At 38.4% G+C, this 22,850-nt stretch overlaps 1 protein-coding gene across 1 annotated transcript in view; it reads left to right on the forward strand.

The window, feature by feature from the left end:
* The window catches only part of LOC110156273 (protein tyrosine phosphatase receptor type K), a 163,575-nt gene that overhangs the window by 64,898 nt on the left and 75,827 nt on the right, over nucleotides 1–22,850 (forward strand). The window contains 4 exon segments of the mRNA XM_055149438.1: nucleotides 2,522–2,644; nucleotides 16,213–16,373; nucleotides 19,220–19,274; nucleotides 19,366–19,424. Of these exon segments, the coding sequence (XP_055005413.1) occupies nucleotides 2,522–2,644; nucleotides 16,213–16,373; nucleotides 19,220–19,274; nucleotides 19,366–19,424 (398 nt within the window).

Below are 22,850 nucleotides of genomic sequence, written 5' to 3' on the forward strand. Positions count from 1 at the left end.
TGCTTCTGTTTTGATTGTTCGGTGTACTTTCTTTTGTACATAGAGTTGCTTTTTTTCCCACTAATTTACAAATCTAGGTGTGGCGATGATAAAATCAGAGAGATGTGTATCTTAGGATCCTGTATTGTATAGTATGAATGCTGTTTGTGTGTTGTGTGAATGTTGTCTTTGTGTTTATGTTTGTGTTTTGTTCTGTTTTGATTTGTTTTTTCTTTTTTTTTTTTCTGTAAACACTATTTTTGTTAATTTATTTAGGACCCCCTCGCAAACGAGATGCTACATCTCAAGGGGCTTCCCTTACAAAAATAAATAAATAAATAAAAAATATTAGAATTTTTCTCATGTTGCTCAGTCCTATTTTAACCATGTTAAAATTGTTATTTGAAATTCACAGTATAAAATGTGTTAATTCTGACATCCGTACTTTTTGTTTGTATTAAATTGTGTTTTACTAGCATGACATTTTTTGGTGTAGTGGACTGATGAGTGAAGAGTGTGTGATGTTCTGGAGTGAATGAACTGAATGATGCAAAGCTTTGGGGGCAGGAGTGCTACGTAGATATACAAAAAATGTGCAGAATTGTCCTTTTGGTGCTCTTCAGTGTAGGGACCAGTCTCAAATACAAAGTAGGAAAAAACTGAGGCACTCAAAAAGTGCAAAATAATTAAAAGCCTTTAATACCACATGGCAGATAAAGTTAAAACCACGCCAACGCATTTCGGCTCTTCGACCTTCACCGGGGCAAACAGACTTTTGATAAGGATGATGTTTTTAAGATGCTGAGAGAGCTGAGTGTGAAAGATGATACAGAATTGTTACGATTCTCTTTTTATTATAAAGACATTCTATTTGTATGTTTGATTTTATGAACTATAACATCAACCTGCTCAGGGACAAAAGGTGGAAATTAACCTGATATAAAGCATCTCTCCTGTTACGGTTAAAGTATATTGTGCACTGTCCCTGTCTCATGAAATAAATAATCTAAACTAGTATGAAACTGCATGTACTTTCTTATAAGCTCTATCATATTTTGCAAAACTATCAAAACCGTTCTACTTTTATCGTCTATCTTTGTTTAGGTCTAGGCTTTTAACATCTAAAGAGCAGCTCATGCAAAGCAATATCCATAATCGCATTTACTTTTACTTCATAATTGACTTCTGCACTTTCAGACTCCAACAACAAAAGACGCACAGAGGACAACCATTAGCTCGCAGAGACATGAATCAGACGGCGCTGTGGCTTTTCTTAGCTTTATCTCTACTGGCCATTTTATTAACACACCGCCAGCTCTATGAATCAGATAGCTACCAGTAAACAGCGTGCCACCGCCGCTATCCCGCTATCAGCAAACCAGCTACATATCACCGCCACTTGATTGGTTCAAATGGCCAGAAGGGACAGGCGGCGTCTTTCTCAATTAAGACCATGTCCCTGCTTAGGTGCGTCCGGGCGATTGAAAGGGAGGGGTCAGAGCATCGGCGCGTCCGTCTTGGGGCGGTCTACGTGGGCTCAGATGGGGCGCCAGAGGGGGGTACTTGAGTCAGAGGTGGTCCACTAGCCTTGAGTGATGTTGGATTCCCGGCGGTTTCGCTAATGAGCCAAGACATCCCATGCAAAAGAGAAATAAGTAAGCGGGGAGCAATCAACAAGGATAAATATAGAGATGAAATGTGTTTTAGATCGGTGAGTCTCGAGCGGTGGGGAGCGGTTGGTTAATTTTAGTTTAATTTTTGGTTATGTCTTGGTTTGGACTAGGCTTCTCAGAAGTATTGGAAATCAGATATTAAGTGATACTACACAGATATAAAACAGAAAGTACTAGGGATGTAACAATAAACAAAATATCGTCAAAAGTCATCACAATATATCAAATTACTAATTTCTTGGCTTAAATGCATGGTTTTATAGCAGCAACATCTTAAAAACATAGTGAACTACATATCCCATGATTCATTCGTCGGTGCAGACAAATCATTGTACTTATTTAGTATCGAAATCAAGTTTAAAATTTTAGTATCATGTAGGGCTAGGTATCGTTAAGAAGTTGCCGATATGATACATACCTCGATACATAGGCTTCTATACGATACCTTTTTCGATTCAATATGATTTGATACGATATATTTCAAATCAATTCGATACTATTCAGTGAAAAACAAAAGCTAAATCATGGCTGTGATATTAAAAGTCCACTAAATCCACTGAGATTGTGCAGAGTTAATACGAAAAAAACACAAGTTTACTCATTAAAACAGTGAAAATGTGAACACAACTGTAGCTCTTACACAAAATAATTGAGTAAAATATACCTAAAAATACTGTATCATCAAATTAAACTGTACAATATATATCGATATTTCAATATTTTTGCACACTCCTAGTGGTTTTGTCCTTTCCATTGATTTTCTGAAAGACAAATATTGTTCTGAGGTGGTACAAAAGTGTGATAGTGCGTCCTCAGATAATGTGGTTATAAAAGGTTAACGTCGTTTTGTGCTGTTGTTTGTTTTGCAGGAAGCTGCACGTTCGACGAAGGCTTCTCTCAGTGCGATTACCAGCAGGATCACAATGACGACTTTGACTGGACCCACATCAACACACAGGAAGTGCCATATGTGTCCCCTGACCTGCCACAAGGTGAGACTCCACTCTTCACTTCCCGTGTATTTTTTAGATGATACTTCCTTAATTACAACACAATAGCGTCAATACTAAATTACCTTAATACAATACTTAATTACCTTTTTTTTTAATTAAAGACAGAAGAATATAACATTTAACAAAATACAATAATCAGCATAAAAAAATAAATAATAAAAAAAACAAAACACAAAAACATAGAGCAAAACCCACAACAAATACAATACAACAAAAACTGCCCAACCCCAAACACACATGCCAACACAAGTTTAATTAAATAAAACAAAAGTAATGTGGTAGTGTAGCATAACCATTTTGGCCAATTCCTATTTTTTAACCCATTTTTTATAAACATTTTTTGTCAATTAACTAATATTATTTTCTCCACCATCATCATTTCCTTTCCTCATCTTTTACTATTTATTATAATCTTAAAGCATAATTTAATTTAATTTATTTATTTTTCCAGTAGCAGACTTGTTTGCTTTGCTTGTTTGCGGTTATGTTCTTCAAGGTATTTCTGAGCAATAAAAACGCACAGTTAAATAAATACTATAGTTGCATATGTGTAATGCCATACTGTGGAACTTTCCAGACTAAGCAATAACATGTCCAAGGAAACAGGTAGTGAACATAGTGCACCTTTCACTTCATTTCTTGGATTAAATTAACTTTTTATCTGGGATAATGTACATTTTGTCTGGTACATTTCCTATTTTTAATTAATTAGCCTCGGTAGAAACTGTTAGAATATAATTGGGTATTTCAACGAAGCCAACGACACTGGAGTTATAATGTTGTTTCCTCATCAACAACATACAAGGAGTTGTGTTTTGTTTCATTCACACATGTTTGAGTAACACTTTATTATTAGTCTCGCTACATCTCCAAAGCTCAAAATGCTCTGTTCTACCTTGTGATGTCATGTAGTGGTAGTTTTCAAGTTAACTACCTTTTATCTTTAGTTGAGAAGAGATTAGCAACTCCATGACATCACAATTGTTTTCTGCCTGAGGGTACGTTTACACGGAAATGAATCACCGCGTCACCGTATCGGAAACAGTCTGCGTCCAGACACGTCGTTTCTGTGTCCACAAGCCTTCCCTATCCACACAGCTTTGCGCGTATTTGTTTACGTCTTACAGAAACTAAACTTAAAACTGCATTTCTGATTTTTATAACCTAAGCGCTCACAAAAAACAGCTCGCTTGTTGTGCTTCTGTCAGACTAAAGGACACAACTCAGTGGATTATATGTGTTCTTTCTGTGACAGAGGGGTGTGCAAGTAGTTCTAGCTACGCTGTTTCCCGTTTGTATGTGGTTTGTTTAAACCGATGTCACAAACCCAGCGAATCAGGACGGCGCAAGTCACAGTGACGTGATCCAATAAGGACGCAGCTAGAGCTCCTATGTCAGTGTATCAATGTTTCACACAGTTCAATTCGATGGAGTTGGCGGCACCAGATCGTTCCGTCTCTGAAGCTGTTTTCCATCGGATTATTGTGGACGAACACAGTATCCACAATGAAAACGACTCGAATATGTACTAGTGTGGATGAGGCCTGAGAGAAAAATTGAAGGCTAAATATGTTGGGTTTATGTGAATGATACAAAACATAACTCCAGGTTTGTTTGTGATGAAGAAACACCATTCTAACAGAGAGATCAGAAAATATGGACCCTTTAAAGTCAAATACATGTGTAATATCAACTACACACTCAGATAAACACATACTACTTTTATAAACAACTTTGTAACCACTTACCCATCCTCCAGCGATTCCCTTAAACTTAATGTAGTTTTCGCACACACGCTCCATCCCTGTGTCCTCCTGTCCCCCATCTTTACAGAGACCTCTACTCTTTAATCAGTTGTGTTTTTTCTTCGCCGGCGATGATGATGAAGGGGGAATTAAATCTTTGTGCCGCGGGCTCAGGGTCTAATTAACAGAATATGAGGTCATTAATCAACAGCCGGGAACAGGGAAGGTTGCATATACTTTACAATGTTAAAAGCAAAATGTTATAACAGTGACCAGCTAGGTTGAAATGATTCAGAATTTACAAAATGGAAACTGCACAAGAGGAATGTTGATTAGGTAAAAGATTTAAAAGAAACAACCCAAAAAATGTACAGTAAGCTCGTCCTCCAGCAAGGTACTCCTGACTGTGAATACAAATCTATAGAAAGGCCCCGAGCACTGCACTGTGATCACCCACTGCCCCTGAAAATTTGACTTTGGATGGATGAAATTTTCTTTAGGGAAGAATAACCATAACCTTAAAGTGGTCACTGCAATTTCAAGTACTACATGACATCATATATGACTGCCCTGATTACAGATAGGTGTTTCTGATCACAGACACCTGATTGAAGGAGCGGAGTTTGAAGTGTGGATATCTTTTAGACTAGGGGTTTTCAAAGTCTGTGCTCAGCATGGTTTAGTCCTGGTTTAGTCTTGGTTAAATCCTGGTTTTGATCTGGTTTAGACCTGGTTTCAGTCCTGATTTTAATCCTGGTTTAGTCCTTTTTTAGACTTAGTTTAGACCTGATTTAGACCTGGTATAGACTTGGTTTTAGTCCCGATTTTGGTTCTGGTTTAATACTGGTTTAGTCCTGGTTTAGTCATGGTTTTAGTTCTGGTTTAATCCTGGTTTTAATCCTCATTGTAGTCCTGGTTTAATTCTGGTTTAGTCCTGGTTTAGGTCTGGTTTAGTTTTGGTTCAGTCCTGGTTTCAGTCCTGGTTTAGACCTAATTTAGACCTTGTTTAGTCCTGGTTTAGTCCTGGTTCAGTCCATATGCAGTGTAAAAGTCCAGCGTTGTAGTTTAAGTCACAGAAATGGGAAATGGCCATTGTTTTGCCCATTATTCATTTAAACACAAAATCGAAAAACTGAAAAAACAAATTGTTATCTGTTTTTTCATTTTGATTTTGGAGACAAATAATGAAGAAAATGGTTGTTTTTTCGTTTTTTTATTTTTGGTCTTATTTTGAAAAACGAATGAATGAATGATACATGGAAAACAGCTTCGCGAGAGCAGAAATCAACTTCGAGAGTTAATATTTACGCGTGTGAAATAATACAGTACGCCTGAATGCATGTTTTATCGAGCGTGTGTATTATGGAACTCTTTTGACGCCTTAGACACCTGATTGGAGGAATTTGAAGTGTGGAAATATTTTAGACCAATCACGTCGTTTTGTTTCCCTTTAGATCCCGCCCCTCCTTTCCCTTCTCTCTCCCCTTTAGTCCTCAAGGTACTCTGAGTTTGCAGTTCTGTTTTAAAAATGATTGTGGGAGGAGTTTAGGTGTTTAGCCCTACTTTAACTGTAGAAAACTGCATTGATACGATATTTTTTTCTAAGAAGGTCATGAAATGGTCAACTAATTATACTTTTTTGATCATAAACATACCTCAATATAAATTTTTAATGAATGTTTGCAATTGCAAGACGCACCATAAGAAGTTAGCAAAGGATAAAACTACTTCACGAACTTTATTGCGAGACAGATTCAGTTCATCCACGTAAATTTGTTGCCAGCTGCTTTCCCCTATGCACACAGAACTCCACGGCAGCATAATTTAACTGTTTATTGTTGGCAGTAATAATTATGACAGTCCAGTCGTGTTGACATTTAGAGAAAGGTCCGGTTCACCACCAGCTCATAATGATATTTTCCCACACACACACCGCCTCATATGTGGGCAAGCTCTCTGGTCCGCTTGGTATTTCCACAAAGGTGAGATGCCTTGCCCAACGGCACCTGCCCAGACCTTAGCATTTACCAGTGTTAATAGCAGTTCAGAATGCCGTCACTGTGCAGAGTCAGTGTAGGTTAAATACTTGTGGACGGCGTTGCTAGTTTAATGGTTCGCCTGTCGCTGAAGGGGGCGCGTGGCCTGGAGGTATGGCAGCCCAAGAGTGACATTTGATGTGTTAATAATGTCAGCAGGGTGTGGGACAGTGTGGCGGCCAATGGCAACAGCCCTCGGGGAATTAGAGATAAGGCGAGTATTTGTAGTACGAGGCGGGGAAATTGGTTTGTAGCTGAGGGATAAATTGGTAATAGGGATGTAACAATATGCAAATCTCACAGTAGGGAATTATAATGATTTTACAGTCATGTTATTTGTGATCTTGGTGATAAAATGCCTCTGACTCTCAAAAATCCCAGTATGAACCGTAAGTAATTGTTTATTTTAAAAAGATTAACATTTCATGCTGTAAGAGTTAAAAAGAAACCATTAAAATTCATCTACATCCCTAACCCAACTGGTACATCCCATTCCAATTCCCAAGTTTCATTACAACTTTGAAGTTACCTAGTTCCTCATTTGGCCAGATGGAGTCGCCTCGAGGGCACGGGACAGATTTAAAGCTAACCTTTCTTTGACTTTTGACCCCCGGAGCTAAAGGGACGGCCACTTCTAACCAGGGGAGTTGTTAAAAGCATTTGGCAGAGCGCTGTGCCGTGGGAGCAGGTCTATTTAGCTGATTAGTAGTGCTGGGGTTTGTACTGTTAAGGGAATTGACACATAAGGAAAATGGACGTCCTAGTAGAGCCGTGTGTGGACGTTAGTCATTTAGTCAGTGATCTGGTTGATGATGTCTTAGTTGACCAAAATTTGTCTAAGTTGACTAATCATTTTATTTAGATCAGTGGTTTTCCATAGGTGAAGAGCGATACATGCGGACTAAACCAGGACTGATCCCAGGACTGAACCAGGAAGACTAAACCAGGACTGAACTAGGGCTAAAATAGGACAAAAATAGAAATGAACCAGGACTGAGTGTCGGAATGGGCCCGGAGGTGCGCCCACGTAGACTGTCGGGTGACTGCGGGTGAAAGGAGCGGCACAGAGCTCTCCTCTCTCTCACTCAAGTCCAAGATCAGTCCTGGTTTAGTCCTGGTTTAGACCGAGTTTAGTCCTGGTTTAGTCCTGGTTCAGTCCTGGTTTAGTCCTGGTTTAGACCTAGTTTAGTCCTGGTTCAGTCCTAGTTTAGTCCTGGTTTAGACCTAGTTTTAGTCCTGGTTTAGACTTGGTTTAGTCCTGGTTTAGACCTGGTTTAGACCTAGTTTAGTCCTGGTTTAGTCCTGGTTTAGACCTAGTTTAGTCCTGGTTCAGTCCTAGTTTAGTCCTGGTTTAGACCTAGTTTTAGTCCTGGTTTAGACTTGGTTTAGTCCTGGTTTAGACCTGGTTTAGACCTAGTTTAGTCCTGGTTTAGTCCTGGTTTAGACCTAGTTTTAGTCTCCTTCAGTTCCTAGTTTAGTCCTGGTTTAGACCTAGTTTAGTCCTGGTTTAGACCTGGTTTAGACCTGGTTTAGTCCTGGTTTAGTCCTGGTTTAGTCCTGGTTTAGTCCTGGTTTAGACCTGGTTTAGTCCTGGTTTAGTCCTGTTTTAGGCCGTGTGTGGACATAGACTCAATTAGGCCTGCTTAAAGTTGGAAATTATTTATGAATGCACTTAAAAAAAATGAAAATACAATATTAAAAAACATATATTATCAGTTGTTATTGAAACTCATCACTGCAGGAACACAAAAGATGCATTTACTTCAAATGTCTGTGTGGAGTAGGACACGCGGATGGGATTTTTGGCTCGGCTGTCTTTACCTACTCTAAGAGAAGGCTCACATTCACCCAATATGAAAACCCTTGATTTAGATTATAAGGATTTATATGGGACAGCAACAGAAACGAGAAGAGTGAGTTAGCTGAAAATTTGGTATTTGTAAATAAATAAGCAGATTAAAATTCACGATTCACAAGCTTAATTTGTGCTTATATTAATACATTGTTTCCGAGTACATTTTTCTGCATAAATAGTTGTTTTTGGATGGGCTCCCTGTGCTGGTGCAGTTTAGGTCAGATACTTAGAGATATGGTTTGGAGTAGGAATGTAACATTAACCGAAATATCGTGATATATCGCAAAATATCGTATTGTCAAAGTTCTCACAATAATATCATGGACCATCACAATATGTCGAATTACAAGTCTCTTTGCTTAAATTAAGAGTTATGGTGCAGTAACAGCTAAAAAAAAACAAAGGGAACTACATAGACCATGATCCTTTGCTCCATTTCAGTGCAGACTTCAAGAAGGAATAACAGTTCTAAGCACTTTTAAATCTTATTAAGTCTTGTCAATGCATTTTAAGATGAAAATGTAGCATATTTACAGTTTTCTTAGCCTCCACAAAATATCAGTAGCAATAAATATCGTGCCGTGAGATGAATATCGTAAAAAATATCGTACCGAGACCGAAATGTGAAATAGAAATAGTGCTACAGAACACATCAAGAAAAATGTGGAAGCAATTTAAAGCCAAAAAAACAAAAAAATAAACAAAGGACACTCTGAAAACTAAAAAGCAGACATAAAAAGCACAATAAAATAACAGTGAAACATTGTAGTTGTTAGGTAATATCTATGAGTCAAAGATGAGTAAATGAACATAAAAGTAATTCCCCACGCACAATAAATACTGAAGGATTAATCACTATTATATAAATCTCATTGTTACAAACTCACCAGACTTGTTTTACATTTGGAAGTAGTCGTAAACAAAGCGTACATTGTTTATCTGGATATAAACTCCTCCTGATTCTCCACAGCGGTTGGAAAAATAATAAGACTGACAATAATAATAGATAATCTGTGTGCGTGTGTGTGTGTGAGGGCAGTGAGTCGGCCCATCCAGATGCTGTGCTAATCAGCTCAGACCTGCACCAGATGTTGATGCAGTGAAATATGCTGAAATATGATCCCCTCCTACTCCTGTTTAATCTCTCAAATCACATTAGTTTATTACAAATGAAGCCCCGCCAGATCTCAAAGGAGCAATAATACGGTTTGTGTGACAGGGTACACAACAACAGGATGAAGCAGATTATACGGCTTTAATGCTAAAATCTAACTTCCTATACAACGTAACACGGTATGAACTCGTCTAATAACATTGTCACAGTGTGGACATCGTTATAAGAAGTTGTTAATAAAGTTCATCTTGTTAATAATCTTTGCGCTGTTTTTCTATTTTTGCGACTGATGTTTTCAAAACGTTATTACCCATTTCTTATTTTATAAAAGAACATCATCATTCTCACACGCCACATTCATTCACGTGACGTGGGCGAAGTATTTTGCCCAAGGACACGACAGCACTATGAACCGGCTAATGTTTAATTTGAACCATCAGCAATCATTCGTTCATTATTTTTTCAAAATAAAACCAAAAATAAGAAAATGTCAGATGATCAGGACTGAGACTGGGACCAGACCGGTATTGAGACTTGGACCAGATTGGGACTAAGATCAGGACTGAGACCGGGACTGAGACCGGGACTGGGACAGGGACTGGGACCAGGACTGAGACCTGGACCAGACCGGGACCAGATTGGGACTGAGACCGGGACCGTACTGGGACCAGGACCAGACCAGTACTGAGTCCTGGACCAGACCGAGACTGAGACTGGGACTGAGACCGGGACCAGGACCATACCGGGACCAGGACCAGACCAGAACTGAGTCCTGGACCAGACTGGGACTGAGACCGAAACCAGACAAAGACCAGACTAGGAATGAGGCCACTTTAGTCCTGGTTTAGTCCTGATTTAGTCCTGGTGTAGTTCTGCTTTAGTCCTGGTTTAGTCCTGGTTTAGTTCTGGTTTAGTCCTGCTTTAGTCCTGGTTTACTCGCATCACACTCTAAGTCATGTAAGTGGGAAATGGCCATTATCTATTTTTCCATGATTCATTTAAACACAAAATCGAAAACTGAAAAAACAAATAGGTATCAGTTTTTTTATTTTAGTTTTGGAGACAAATAATGAAGAAAATAGTTGTTTTTTTCATTTTCTTATTTTTGGTTTTATTTTGAAAAACAAATGAACGAATGATACACAGATTATCAACCATTTTCATGACAACTATTCAAAAACTGTACAAAACGTAATGTCACAATATTTTAAATGATTAAATTAACTGATGTAAACTGTAAAAAATAAATGTGTAATTGTTAAACACTGATCGTTGCAGAATGGCAGACAATCAGACCCATACTAATGCTATTTGCACTCTGTATTCATGCTTTATGCTCTAAGTACAATGGGCTGCGGAACAATAGTGATTAACGTTATTGTTTTTGCTAATCTACTGTGACAAACACATTTCTCCACAGAGTTCAGCTTAACATCTACAATTCAAAACGTGGAGGACAAGTATCTGGCCCCTTTCCACCTCCTAGGGTCTTTCTGAACCATTCCTCCCTGAGCATAATATTGTGGAAACCTGGAAACTATAAATTATGTTGACTATTTCATGTTTATTTATATCTGTTTGCACATCTGTGGCCACTCATGTAATATTAGAGATATATTGGTTGCCCTCTAAACTGACCGGCCCAAAAATATCGACGATTTAGGTCTCTGGATTCTAAACTATCGATATCGGCATTGGCCATGAAAAAAAAAAAAAAAGACACATTGCACAATTTCTACTTAAAGATGCATTTCTTAACTTTTATGGTGCAGGCTTCATCAACTTTTGGCTTTTCTTTATGGAAATGTGTCTGGAATGTTTCAGAGTAAATCTTTCTATATTCATGGAGACCAAACCTGACCAAGTTACAGGTCAGATCTGTGGAGAGGTGACCCCGTTCAGTCAGAATGTCTGTATTTCTAGGTATTTTTGAGCCATAAAACCACCTGTAATTTAATAAATGTAAAGTCGAGCTGTTTAATGTCATACTGTGAAATATTCCAGGCAAAGCAAGGACAAATCCATAAAAATAAAAAGCAGCTGATGGACCCTCACCTTTAAAAGTTACACAGTGCACCTTTAATATTTTGCCAGATTGGCATTTGCCATACCTCTCCACTAGGGCTGCGTATCATTAAGAAGTTGCCGATACAATACATATCTCGATATATAGGCAACCATACGATACGTATCTTGATACACAGGCCACGATACCATACATATCTCGATACATAGGTGACAATACGATAAATATCTCAATACCAGGCGATGATACCATACATATCTTGATACATAGGTGACAAAATGATAAATATCTTGATACATAGGTGCCGATACAATATATATCTCGATACATAGGCGCTGATACGTTGCATATTTTGATACATAGGTGACGATGCAATACTCATCTCTATACAGAGGCCATGATATGATACATACCTCGATACAGTGCACTTTCAGTTTCTGTTTCGGATACAATATATTTCAACTAGATTTGATACAGTTCAATAAAAAAAAAAAAGCAAAATCTTGGCAGTGATACTAAGTCTTTGTTGAACCATTTCTTGTGCAAAGTTCATATGAAACACAAACATTTTAATCATCAAAACAATGCAAATGTCAAATGTGTCGCATAAACGAGTTTCCTTCCACTAAACGAGCAACAAAACTGTAGCTCTGTAACAAAATAATTGAGTAAAATATACCAAAAAATACTCTTGGCGATATATCGATACAGCAGCCAATGATATCAATACTGTATCATTATTATTTTATATTTTTGCACACCTCCACTTTCCACTGTTTTGGATCAAGTTAAAGTTAGAATCGAAGTTTGACAAGTATCTCTGAATCAAACTGAACACCGCGCGATCAGATTGTATCCATAAATGCCTTGACGTGTATCACTCTTTTTGGCTCCCATACCGAGTCGTTGACAAGAACAGACTCTTCAACATGGCTGCCGAGGTGTTTGCCGTGCGGCTAAAAATATTCCTATCAGTCACAGACCCAGATATGTCAAAACACAAATGTAAAACGGCAAATACACCGTTTTGCTTATCTGTTTATGATATTGCAGGCTACTACATTTTAATGACAAAAGAATGTGTCAAAATAATTCTGCTATCCAGTATCTTCATAATATAGCAACCTCCAACATGTTATGACTAATACCACAGTTTATTAGACTATAGGAAATATATGTGATGCCAAGAACATATTGCTCAACATAAGGCGCTGCCAATTTTTTTTCATCCCTTGGCTTGTACATTTGAAGTACTTTATTGCAGTATAAAATGTATGTTAGAATAGTGATAAAAATGTAACCACAAGGCTGAAGCAAACAATTATATACTTATTTTAAAGTCATTACCAGATGGATGCAGACTTCCCCATACCTCATTTTTTTCTTATTTTCATTTTTCTCAATTCAAAGCTGAGCGTCTTTACTGAAATTAGTTGGTCCGTTCATTTTTTTTGTTCATTAGAATCTCAAGAATGAAAAAAAAGTTTATATCCAATGATTGCAGAAAATGTTTGTATTTTGGATTAGTGTTGTCACATAATTTTAATACAATTTCAAAGTCTATATTGATACTAAACAATAGACTCGATACTCTATACCAATTTTGATACCCAAATTATCATTTTAAAAGCAGTTTTTAGACAATATTGTAATTTGTATTATGAAAGAATAATATTGGTTTATTATTCCATGTGGTTTTACAGTAGATTTGAGAAAATTTCAAACTCTATTTTGATACTAAAGAATAGACTCGATACTGTTTTTGATATGGTAAATGGTCACATTTTTCTATAGCGCTTTTTCCGCCTTCAAGGCACTCAAAGCACAAGGAACAAAAAAACAACTCACCCATTCACATACCACTGTAGGCAGACACAAAGGTGCGTTAAGTGACTTGTTTTTATGTTGAGAGTGGGATTCAACCGCCAACCTTCAGACCAGTGGACAAACGCTCTACCAACTGAGCTACTGCCGCCCAAATTATCATTTTAAAAGCTGTTTTTGGACAGTATTGTAATTTGTAATATTGAAGCATAGTATTTGTTTATTATTCCATGTGGTTTTACAGTAGTTAAATAAATAAATAAATAGATAAAACTATTCAAGAAAGGTCCAGTTTACGTTTTTCCAGTATCAACACTTGCTCAAATGAGTATCTAGTCTCGATAATAGTTTTCATATCTGGTTGTTGATACTTTTGACAACCCTATTCTGGATTAATATCACCATTTGAATCAAAGTTTTCTCAAAGTGACAGATATACTAAATCCAACCACAAGTGGTCAGTAAAAGAGAAGAAGCAAATGTTTAGTTTAGGTTCTGTAACGTAACAGAGTTTATTATCAAATGCAAATGTAAAAAGCTGCATTACCAAAATAGCTAACTGGAGGCACATAACGCATTTATTATTGCTGGTTTAAATACTTCTCAGAACAAATAAAACAGCCAATTGACGTCCATGTTACCCCACATAATTGCTGTGATTGGCAGTTTATAACAGCAGCAGCCTCCAAGTGAGGAGAAGTCATTACATTGAAGGGCTTGTGAATTACCCAGAGAGGCATCCATTTCTGTCAATACATTCAATTGGCTCTGGTTAGCACTGCTTTCCAATGCCGACGGGTCATTATGTGAGTGTCCATGCCGCGGATGAAAAAGCCCAACTGTGCTCCGTTTGAATGTCTCTCCTCTGCTGGCATAATATTATCACACATTCAAAAACAAGAGAGATGGAGAAAATGGCACGGCGGCCATGTTTAAAGAGGTACTGGCGGACAATGTTATGAGTCAAGTGGGCCGCTTCAGTCCGTGGAGTCTCCCAGCCTCAGTGCTCGAATGTTCAACTGGCTCTTTCACTGCTCATGTGCCAGCGTGGCATCAGGACTCTGCCATCTACCAAGCGACGCCGGTGCCAACGTCTACCCCCGTCGAGATTAGCACAAGCAGTTTTATCTCTCTTTCAGCCACAGTCCTGCCCTCAGCACAAATTAGCAACTGGGGCGAATCAATGCGGTTTACAAGATACAAAAGTGTGCACAATTAGGAGGAATTTTGCTCCTATAAATATTCTAAATGCACATTCATCTGTTTGATACACAATTTTTTAAGGTGGTAGTCGACTTAAGAAATTCTTGATCAACGAAAGACCTGTCCTGCTGATTTATTAGTCGACTACAAAGGGGACGTAACAAAAGCTCTCAGTATCAGAATAATCTATTATCTCTATGTGTCTGACTCAAACTGCTCTTGCAAGACTACAACGGCATGAGACAAAAACAAATATTTATGCATGAAGGCACTAGGAAACAACAACCTGATCAAACGTTTTATTTTTTCTAACATATAAATACTAGGGGTGTAACGATATTCAAGGCTCACTGTACGATATACTGTGGGGAGACTAAAAATTAGGGAACATCTCTTGGTACAATATTTTCATGATATACATCTCATGATACTTAATTGTGATATTTTGTGGAAGCTAACAAAACTGTTCATATACTACTTTTTCATCTTAAAATGCCTTGACAAGACTTAATCCAAAGAACTAAGACTTAAAAGTGCTTAGAACTGTTATTTCTTCATGTAGTCTGCACTGAAATTAAGTTCTTTCTGTCTTTTTTTAGCTATTGCTGCACCATAACTCTTAATTTAAGCAAAGAGACTTGTAATTCGATATATTGTGATGGTCCACGATATTACTGTGAGAACTTTGACGATACGATATCACAATATTTCAGTTATTGTTACATCCCTAATAAATACAAAAACAAACAAAAAACAAAAAATTAGCTAACTCACTCACTAACTTCTCATTTGAGCTGTTATCCCATATAAATCCTTATAACCTAAACAAAATGATTAGTCAACAAATGGAAATTTTGGTCGACCAAAACATCATCAACCGATCAACTAAAGGACCACAGCTCTACTAGTTTTACAGCAATTAAGCTTCAATCTTTCATTTATAACATTCAAAGTTCCATGTTATGATGTAACGATATCCAAATCTCTCGGTACCACATTATCACGGTACGGTATTTATTGCGATATTGATTTGAGGTTAATATAACTGTAGATACGATGCTTTTTTGCATTTAAAATACTTTGACAAGAATTTGGTGTGAATTATTTCCATCATAATCCCAAGAATTAAAGTAAAAAACGTATCTCTTCATGTTGTCTGCACTGAAATGAATCATGGGATATGTAGTTCCTGATTGTCATAAGATGTTGCTGCTATAAAACCATGCATTTAAGCAAAGGAACTTGTAATTCGATATATTGTGAGACTTTTGAGAATACGATATCACGATATTTCAGTTATTGTTGCATTCCTTGTAAGTAACTTAATGAAAAGAAAAACAGCAATTTAGAAATCACGTTGACCAATACTGGACAACATTTTTCCACATCTTAACCTAAAATCCCTGCTTTAACATACTGTACATTGGCTTAATTTTACAATTTCAGTTTCAAATATTTTTATGAAGTATTGTAGATGTATATTGACTTTTCAACTTCTGTTAATAATTTGCGAAGATATAGATCAATTTTGACCTGGTGCGGTATCCAATCGTACGTTCCCATAGCAGGTTTGGGTTAAATAGATTAGTAAACCATACAGAAACATGGGTACACAGCATTTCTGGAGTAACCCTAACCCTTTTAAAAATATTGGAGCTGACAGAAATAACAAAAAGTGATTACATGTGAAAAAATAATCAAATAAACTTAATTGTAATAACATTTTTGTATTTTTTGCTCCCAGGATCCTACATGTTTGTGGACGTGTCTCAGTACGACGCAGGAGAGAAGGCACGTTTTCAGCTCCCTGTCATGAAGGAGAATGACACCCACTGCATCGACTTCAACTACCTCCTCAGCAGTCCCGACGGCTCCAGCCCGGGCACCCTTAACATACTGGTCAAGGTGCGTCTACACACCAAATACCAATCCAAATCCATGTACCTTTGAGAAAACACAGTTTGATAATATATGCTTTTCTTGCAATATCAGCATACTCAATATATTTACTATGAAAGCCACCTGAACCTCTAAGGAATTACACAGACAATCCTATTATTTAGGGCTGTCAGAAGTTTTGTTAGGCAGTAAACTAAAAGAAAACATTCAGAAAAAACATAGGAAACACGAGGAACAAAATACAAAGCATAACAGGAACAACTCACTGCAAAAAAGAGAACCACACTATGGACTGGGACGGAGCAAACATCATCAAACATTAGGACAGAGGAAAACAAACACCGCCGCTGGATTAAAGAAGCAGTTGAAATACGGAAACGTACCCAGAGGACGATAAACGGGGACGAGGGGGCTTTTTTACTCACACACACCTGAGATACTGTCCTGAGGAAGTCGGACTGCAGATGGCGCTGTCGTCCTGCCTCCACCTGTAGGAAGACAGCGCCAAAATCTTTATAAATCAGCTGACCGGACACGTGACCACTCTGAGGAAGACCAAAGGGAGCAGTCAAAAATATCAAGAATGAAATCAAACTCTTGGTCTGACAAAAGAACCTTATAACATAAATTATCGGAAGACCAAATGAACCTCACTGGACTATAATTTCATTTGGCTACCCATTTGAGCAGGTGTCAATTGTAAAAAAGTCACATTTACAGGACAGAAATTAACCTTCCCTGAATAGCTTTAGAATGATCTAGAAGTATAAAACCACATAAATTTGTATACACATCGACCTTTATGAAACACAGATTACAGAGATAATGCCACATGGTAATATAAAAGAAAATAGTACAATGTAATGTTGAAAATTATATTCTATTGTCTAAAAGAATAGTGTTTTTAATTATCATTGAGGTTTCAGAATTGGTATTGAGTAACAAGGTCAGTATTTACGTATTGAAGTACTGAAACTATTGAAATAGATTACAATGGAGTTACAGTGTTCCAATAAAACTCAAGTATGATCACAATGTTCAACAGTTATTATACAACTTCTTATATATAAAGTATGTCATTGTCATAGCAATAAAACACACAAACATTTAAATCAGACTAATGTGGGATTAAGCAAACAAGTTGTGTTACTGAACTCGTCAAACCTGAAGCGCAGTCTTGTAATTCATCTGTGTCATATTTGTTTATTCTACTACACCTACATCTACAGGCATAACAGACTAAATACAACACACTCTAATTTGCAATATTAACATTCCGAGTTAGATTGACATGTCATTGCTGTCATGTTGTTGATTTACATTATGCAATACTTTTGACAAACACTCGCATATATATTGACTGACAATACTTTATTTTTACAGTTCTTGTTAATTAAAGCTTGTATAAAAATAAGACGGTTTAATTTGTACTTTGTCTCAGTCTGCTTTTTACATTTATACGTTATTTTAAAGTAGCAAGGCATACTAAAATACAATTATATAACTATGATTACACTAGAGATGTCATGCTCATGAAAATACGAAACACGAAAATTGGTTGGTGTTATTTATTGCTACAGACCAAACTGCTTTGTAGGGATGTAACGATATCCAAATCTCTCGGTACGATATTATCACGATATGCATCTCACGGTACGATTTTTATTGCGATATTTTGGAGAGGTTAATATATTTCTAGATAGGACACTGTTTTTTTGCTTTTAAAATACCTTGGCAAGATTTTGGTGTGAATTATTAGCCATAATCCCAAGAGTTCAGGTAAAAAAAAACATATAATTTCATGTTGTCTGAGCTGAAATGAATCATGGGATTTGTAGTTCCCGATGTCTATAAGCTGTTGCTACTGTAAAACAATGCATTTAAAGGGCCCATCTCATGCAAAATCTACTTTTCAGAGCTTTCTACCTTCTAAGAGTGATGTGTGGGCCTTGTATGTATCGCCAAAGTGGTTTTTAGATTGATTCAGCATTTTTTAAAGAAATTGCAGCGTATTTCTGCCACCCTCCCACGTGACAACGAATTAAAGCTGCTACAACAATGACACGGCCAGCTACACTTATGACATGTTTGATAGTAGAAACCGCTTCGCACCCGCCCCCTCCCCGCTCCACCCTGCATCGGCTGACAATTCCCACATGAACACCTAAACAAAAGCAACAGCATAAGCTCATTGTTCTACACTGCAGTGTACACGATATGATACGTTTATCTACTAGTGTTTATTAATACTTTACCAATCAGTAATGTTCAGCTGATGCCGACGCGGTGCTTGCGCTAACACATAAGGCTGAACGCGCTGTATCGCCATGATGAAAAAAAGGTTATTCCTATCCCTGTCAGGGTGCACGCCTGTCTCCCCCTCCCTCCCTGAGATGGGCAGAGGAAGGGCGGCTCACTCAGAGCCTACGTCACATTTGAAGGGCCGAGCATGTGCTTTCTCAGGATGGGTGGGGGGATGAGCAATAGCCGGTCTTTCATAGTTCCTGGTCTGTGTCTGCCTCCAAGAAATCTTTAAGATTTCATAAATTTCATAAATTTATAAATTTCATAAAATTTGGGTCCAAAACCCAAATTGTGCTTGTATATGTGCATAAGATACAATGCAAAAAGAGTTATTTTGCATGAGATGGGCCCTTTAAGTAAAGGAACTTTTGATTTGATATATTGTGACAGTCCATGATATTATTGTGAGACTTTTGACGATACAATATCACGGTATATATCACGGTTATGGTTACATCCCTACTGCTTTGTCAAATTAGCCTTTATGTCTGTTGTTGTATAAACTTGCATTATCTTTACCTACATTCTTTTTTAATGTGTCTCCACAGGTGAACAAGAGTCCTCGCAACGCTAACCCCATATGGAACGTGACATCCTACACTGGTGAGACAGACCTGCTCCAGGCTATAAACATCCGCACTTTCACTCACTTAGCCACTCCATCATCACATTGACTTTTCCATTGTGCTTTCAGGTAAAGGCTGGCTGAAGGCTGAGCTGGCGGTCTCCACATTTTGGCCCAATGAATATCAGGTAAAGCGTTATATCGGGTGATGACGGGTCTGTGAGGGGAGCTAAATGTTAATGCTTTGTTATGGGAATACAATCGGACAACGCGCACAAACACATGCGGAGAGGAGAGCGGGTGATTTATCAGTGTTGACTGGGGCTCAGGAGGTGACGATTAGGCTACAGCAGCACTGAGAAAGACATGGGGAGGTTGTATGTGGCGATGCTGGACTTTAATGAGGTTATATATGGAATCAGTGGACAGTTTTGGACGCTCTTGTAGGGGGAACAGCTTTTACATAGATAATTAGTTTGGAAAAGTGAAAGAATGTGTAATTAGTTTGTACTGAATCAGATCCATAGACCGTATACAAAACTGAACTAAGGGAGTGTGACTCGCCCATTAAGTTCGGCTCCAGTCAAATGAAGCCCATCGAGGCGAGTCGTTATGGGCGAATTTGGACCCAAGTTCCATATCAGAAATAGGATTGCTTTACAGACAAAATAGCGAAATAAAAACAGGATCAGGATCACATAGAGCGGTTTAATACAAACATTTTAAAACCAAAACAAGAAGCCTGAAAGCAACAGCTACACAGAGAGGGAAAGCGTTTTTTTCTGAACCAGGACTAAACCAGGACTAAACCAAGACTGAACAAGGTCTAAACCAGGATTAAACCAAGACTTAACCAGGAATAAATCAGGTCTAAACCAGGTCTAAACCAGGACTTGACAGAGAGAAGGAGAACCCCAAGCCCACGGAACAGGGTGTCCGCAAAGCTTGATCGGGCGGCATCTGCCCTTAACCCCATGGTGCGCGGAGCTGTGCGCCAGTCCTTTCGCCTATGGTCACCTGACGGTCTTCGCTGGCGCACCTCTGGGCCCATCCCATCCACTCAGACCTGGTTCAGTCCTGGTTCAGTCCTGGTCCCTCATGTCGCAGGTGGCTATAGGACAGTCCTGCAGATATCATGAGCCTATGCAGTTTGTTTTCACCATTGCTAAAAGCTCCAGTTTGACATTAAAGTTGTAGCTATTTTGTAATTGTTATTTTTTTATATCTTATGTTGAGAGAAGTAGGTAGGACGGCGTACCCCGTGTACCACACCCACTACACCCCTGGTGGTGGTAAACCAATATTGTAGCCACAAGTGTTGTGGGATAGACTGACAGAAGCGAGACTGCCAATCTACACTATCAGCCTCTTTCAACCAACACCAGCATCCCTCACATGGACACCACATTCAGTCTAGGCAAAGCGGGTGAAGTCTCCAAGGACACAATAATAGAAATTATTTTTTGTTTTACCACCATTATCTAGGTAGTTAAGTGTTAAAGTGTAGTTTCCATGCCTGTGTGTAATTATAGCACTTCCCCATCCTACTGTTGTTGCTGGTGTTGACAGATACGTTACATGTTGTGGCTGTGTGGCTTGTCCTCACAGGATTCTCACACACACACACACGCACACCACACACACACACACACACACACACACACACGCACACACACACACACACACACACACACACACACACACATACACACACTTGGGGATCATGTTAACAGATCCAACCCTGGGGACACTGTACTACTCTGACTGCAGCGGGCATCTTTCACCGGGCCCATCTGGAACCCAAGCCCCCTCCGTCATGATAGTCGTGTGTCAACATGTTTTAATTAAACATAATCAGTGAGGTTTGCCCAGGCTTTAAGGGAGCGCACAGGTTATGGGATCACACGTTATGAAGCTATTTCTTCTTGTTTGAACATGTTTCCGTATTTGCACTTTAGCTGGAGTTCTAATGAGACGGGGGAGGAATAGACGCAGGCAGACACATGTATGCGCAGGCTGAGATTAGAAGGGACGCACGCGCTCATCAGTGCATCTGAAAAGAGCGATATTAAGGCTTTATTTTTACAGTTCTTGTTAATTAAAGCTCATATAAAAATAAGACGGTTTAATTTGTACTTTGTCTCAGTCTGCTTTTTACATTTATATGTTATTTTAAAGTAGCAAGGCATACTAAAATGCATTTATTGCAACTATAATTACACCAGAGATGTCATCCTCACGGAAAAACTGCTTATATTGGTTGGCGTCATTTATTGCTAATTACTTTTACTCACTACAATTTTAGAAAAGTTAAACCAAATAAAAAAAACAAAATCTATTTAAATTGACACCAAAATAGCATGTTAATTTGTTGTTGTGTATGTGATATTACGGATATCTAAACAAACTCCAAGTAAGTTAGGGCATCTGGTCTTAAGACTATGCCAAAGTACATATTATGCAAATGACTGCACACGAGTAGTAGACTGATGATTCGCCATGCCAACCCCAGAAGTGAAAATGTAAAAGAAAGGGAGTGTGCCTTTGCATACCAACATTATTACACTTTTAATAACTCACACATATGCCGGGGGAGGTCTCCTATAGATTCAAATATATTCTGAGCCTATACCTTTATACATTACTGTGATATTTGCCGTGACTGATAGGAAGACAAGACACTGTCCTCCCGTTAGACTGATGACACGTCCGCAGTGTTTGCCCAAGAAAAGCACAAACTGTCACGCTTCACTTTTATGAGATGAGTAAGAGTCTGTCGCCGCAATGATCCATGGACTGTCCAGCTCTGCAGCTCACCGCATGCAAATGTTACAAGTATAAATGAGATGGCCAAGGAGTAATATCTGGGAGAGCTTTGAATGATGTATGCAGTGTTAATCTACAAACAGTATATCATACAGCGGTGTTACGTTCACTTGATGGACAGGGCACGTGCGAAAGCAAAGAAAGTTCACGTGGCGACAATGGAGATGTTGTGTACTCATTTTTGTGTGAAAAATCCCAAAATTGAACCTCGTTTAGTATTTAAAGTGTTATTTTGAAAGAACAAAAGTGCCATTTCAAGGTGTACTTTGAAACCTTTCTCGTGGAAGATCCGCCACCTGGTTGACTCTGTGCAAATGCTATGACTTGAATCTTCTATCAACCTGGAGAAAATTAGGCTATGCAGCCAGTCTATGTCCAGGTCAGATCTGCGGAGAGGCAATCCTGCACACATGTATGTTTTCCTAGGTGTATTTTATTGTTATAAACTACTGTGACTGAATACATGCATATAAGTAAGGTTAATGTCATACTGTGGTAGCCAGGCTGGTGCCACCTAGTGCCTCCACCCAATTTAATTTCTCTCCTGAGACTAGGTCAGGAATCGGAATACACTAGATGGTTTGCAAGATCCCCAGAAATGCGAGTCCGGCCAATCAGCATTCTGTGTTGGCAACGATTCCCGAGATCGATGATTTAAAGCCTGAACAAAAAGAATGTTTGGTGAATTTTATCAAGGGTAAAGACGTTATTGCCCTTCTTCCTACGGGATTTGGGAAAAGCTTAAGATACCCGTTAGCCCCTTTTGTGGTGCATTACATACCTCACAA

The sequence above is a fragment of the Boleophthalmus pectinirostris genome, unplaced genomic scaffold, assembly GCF_026225935.1.
Source record: "Boleophthalmus pectinirostris isolate CB_2022bp ecotype Guang Dong unplaced genomic scaffold, ASM2622593v1 HiC_scaffold_13, whole genome shotgun sequence".
Lineage (NCBI taxonomy): Eukaryota > Metazoa > Chordata > Actinopteri > Gobiiformes > Gobiidae > Boleophthalmus > Boleophthalmus pectinirostris.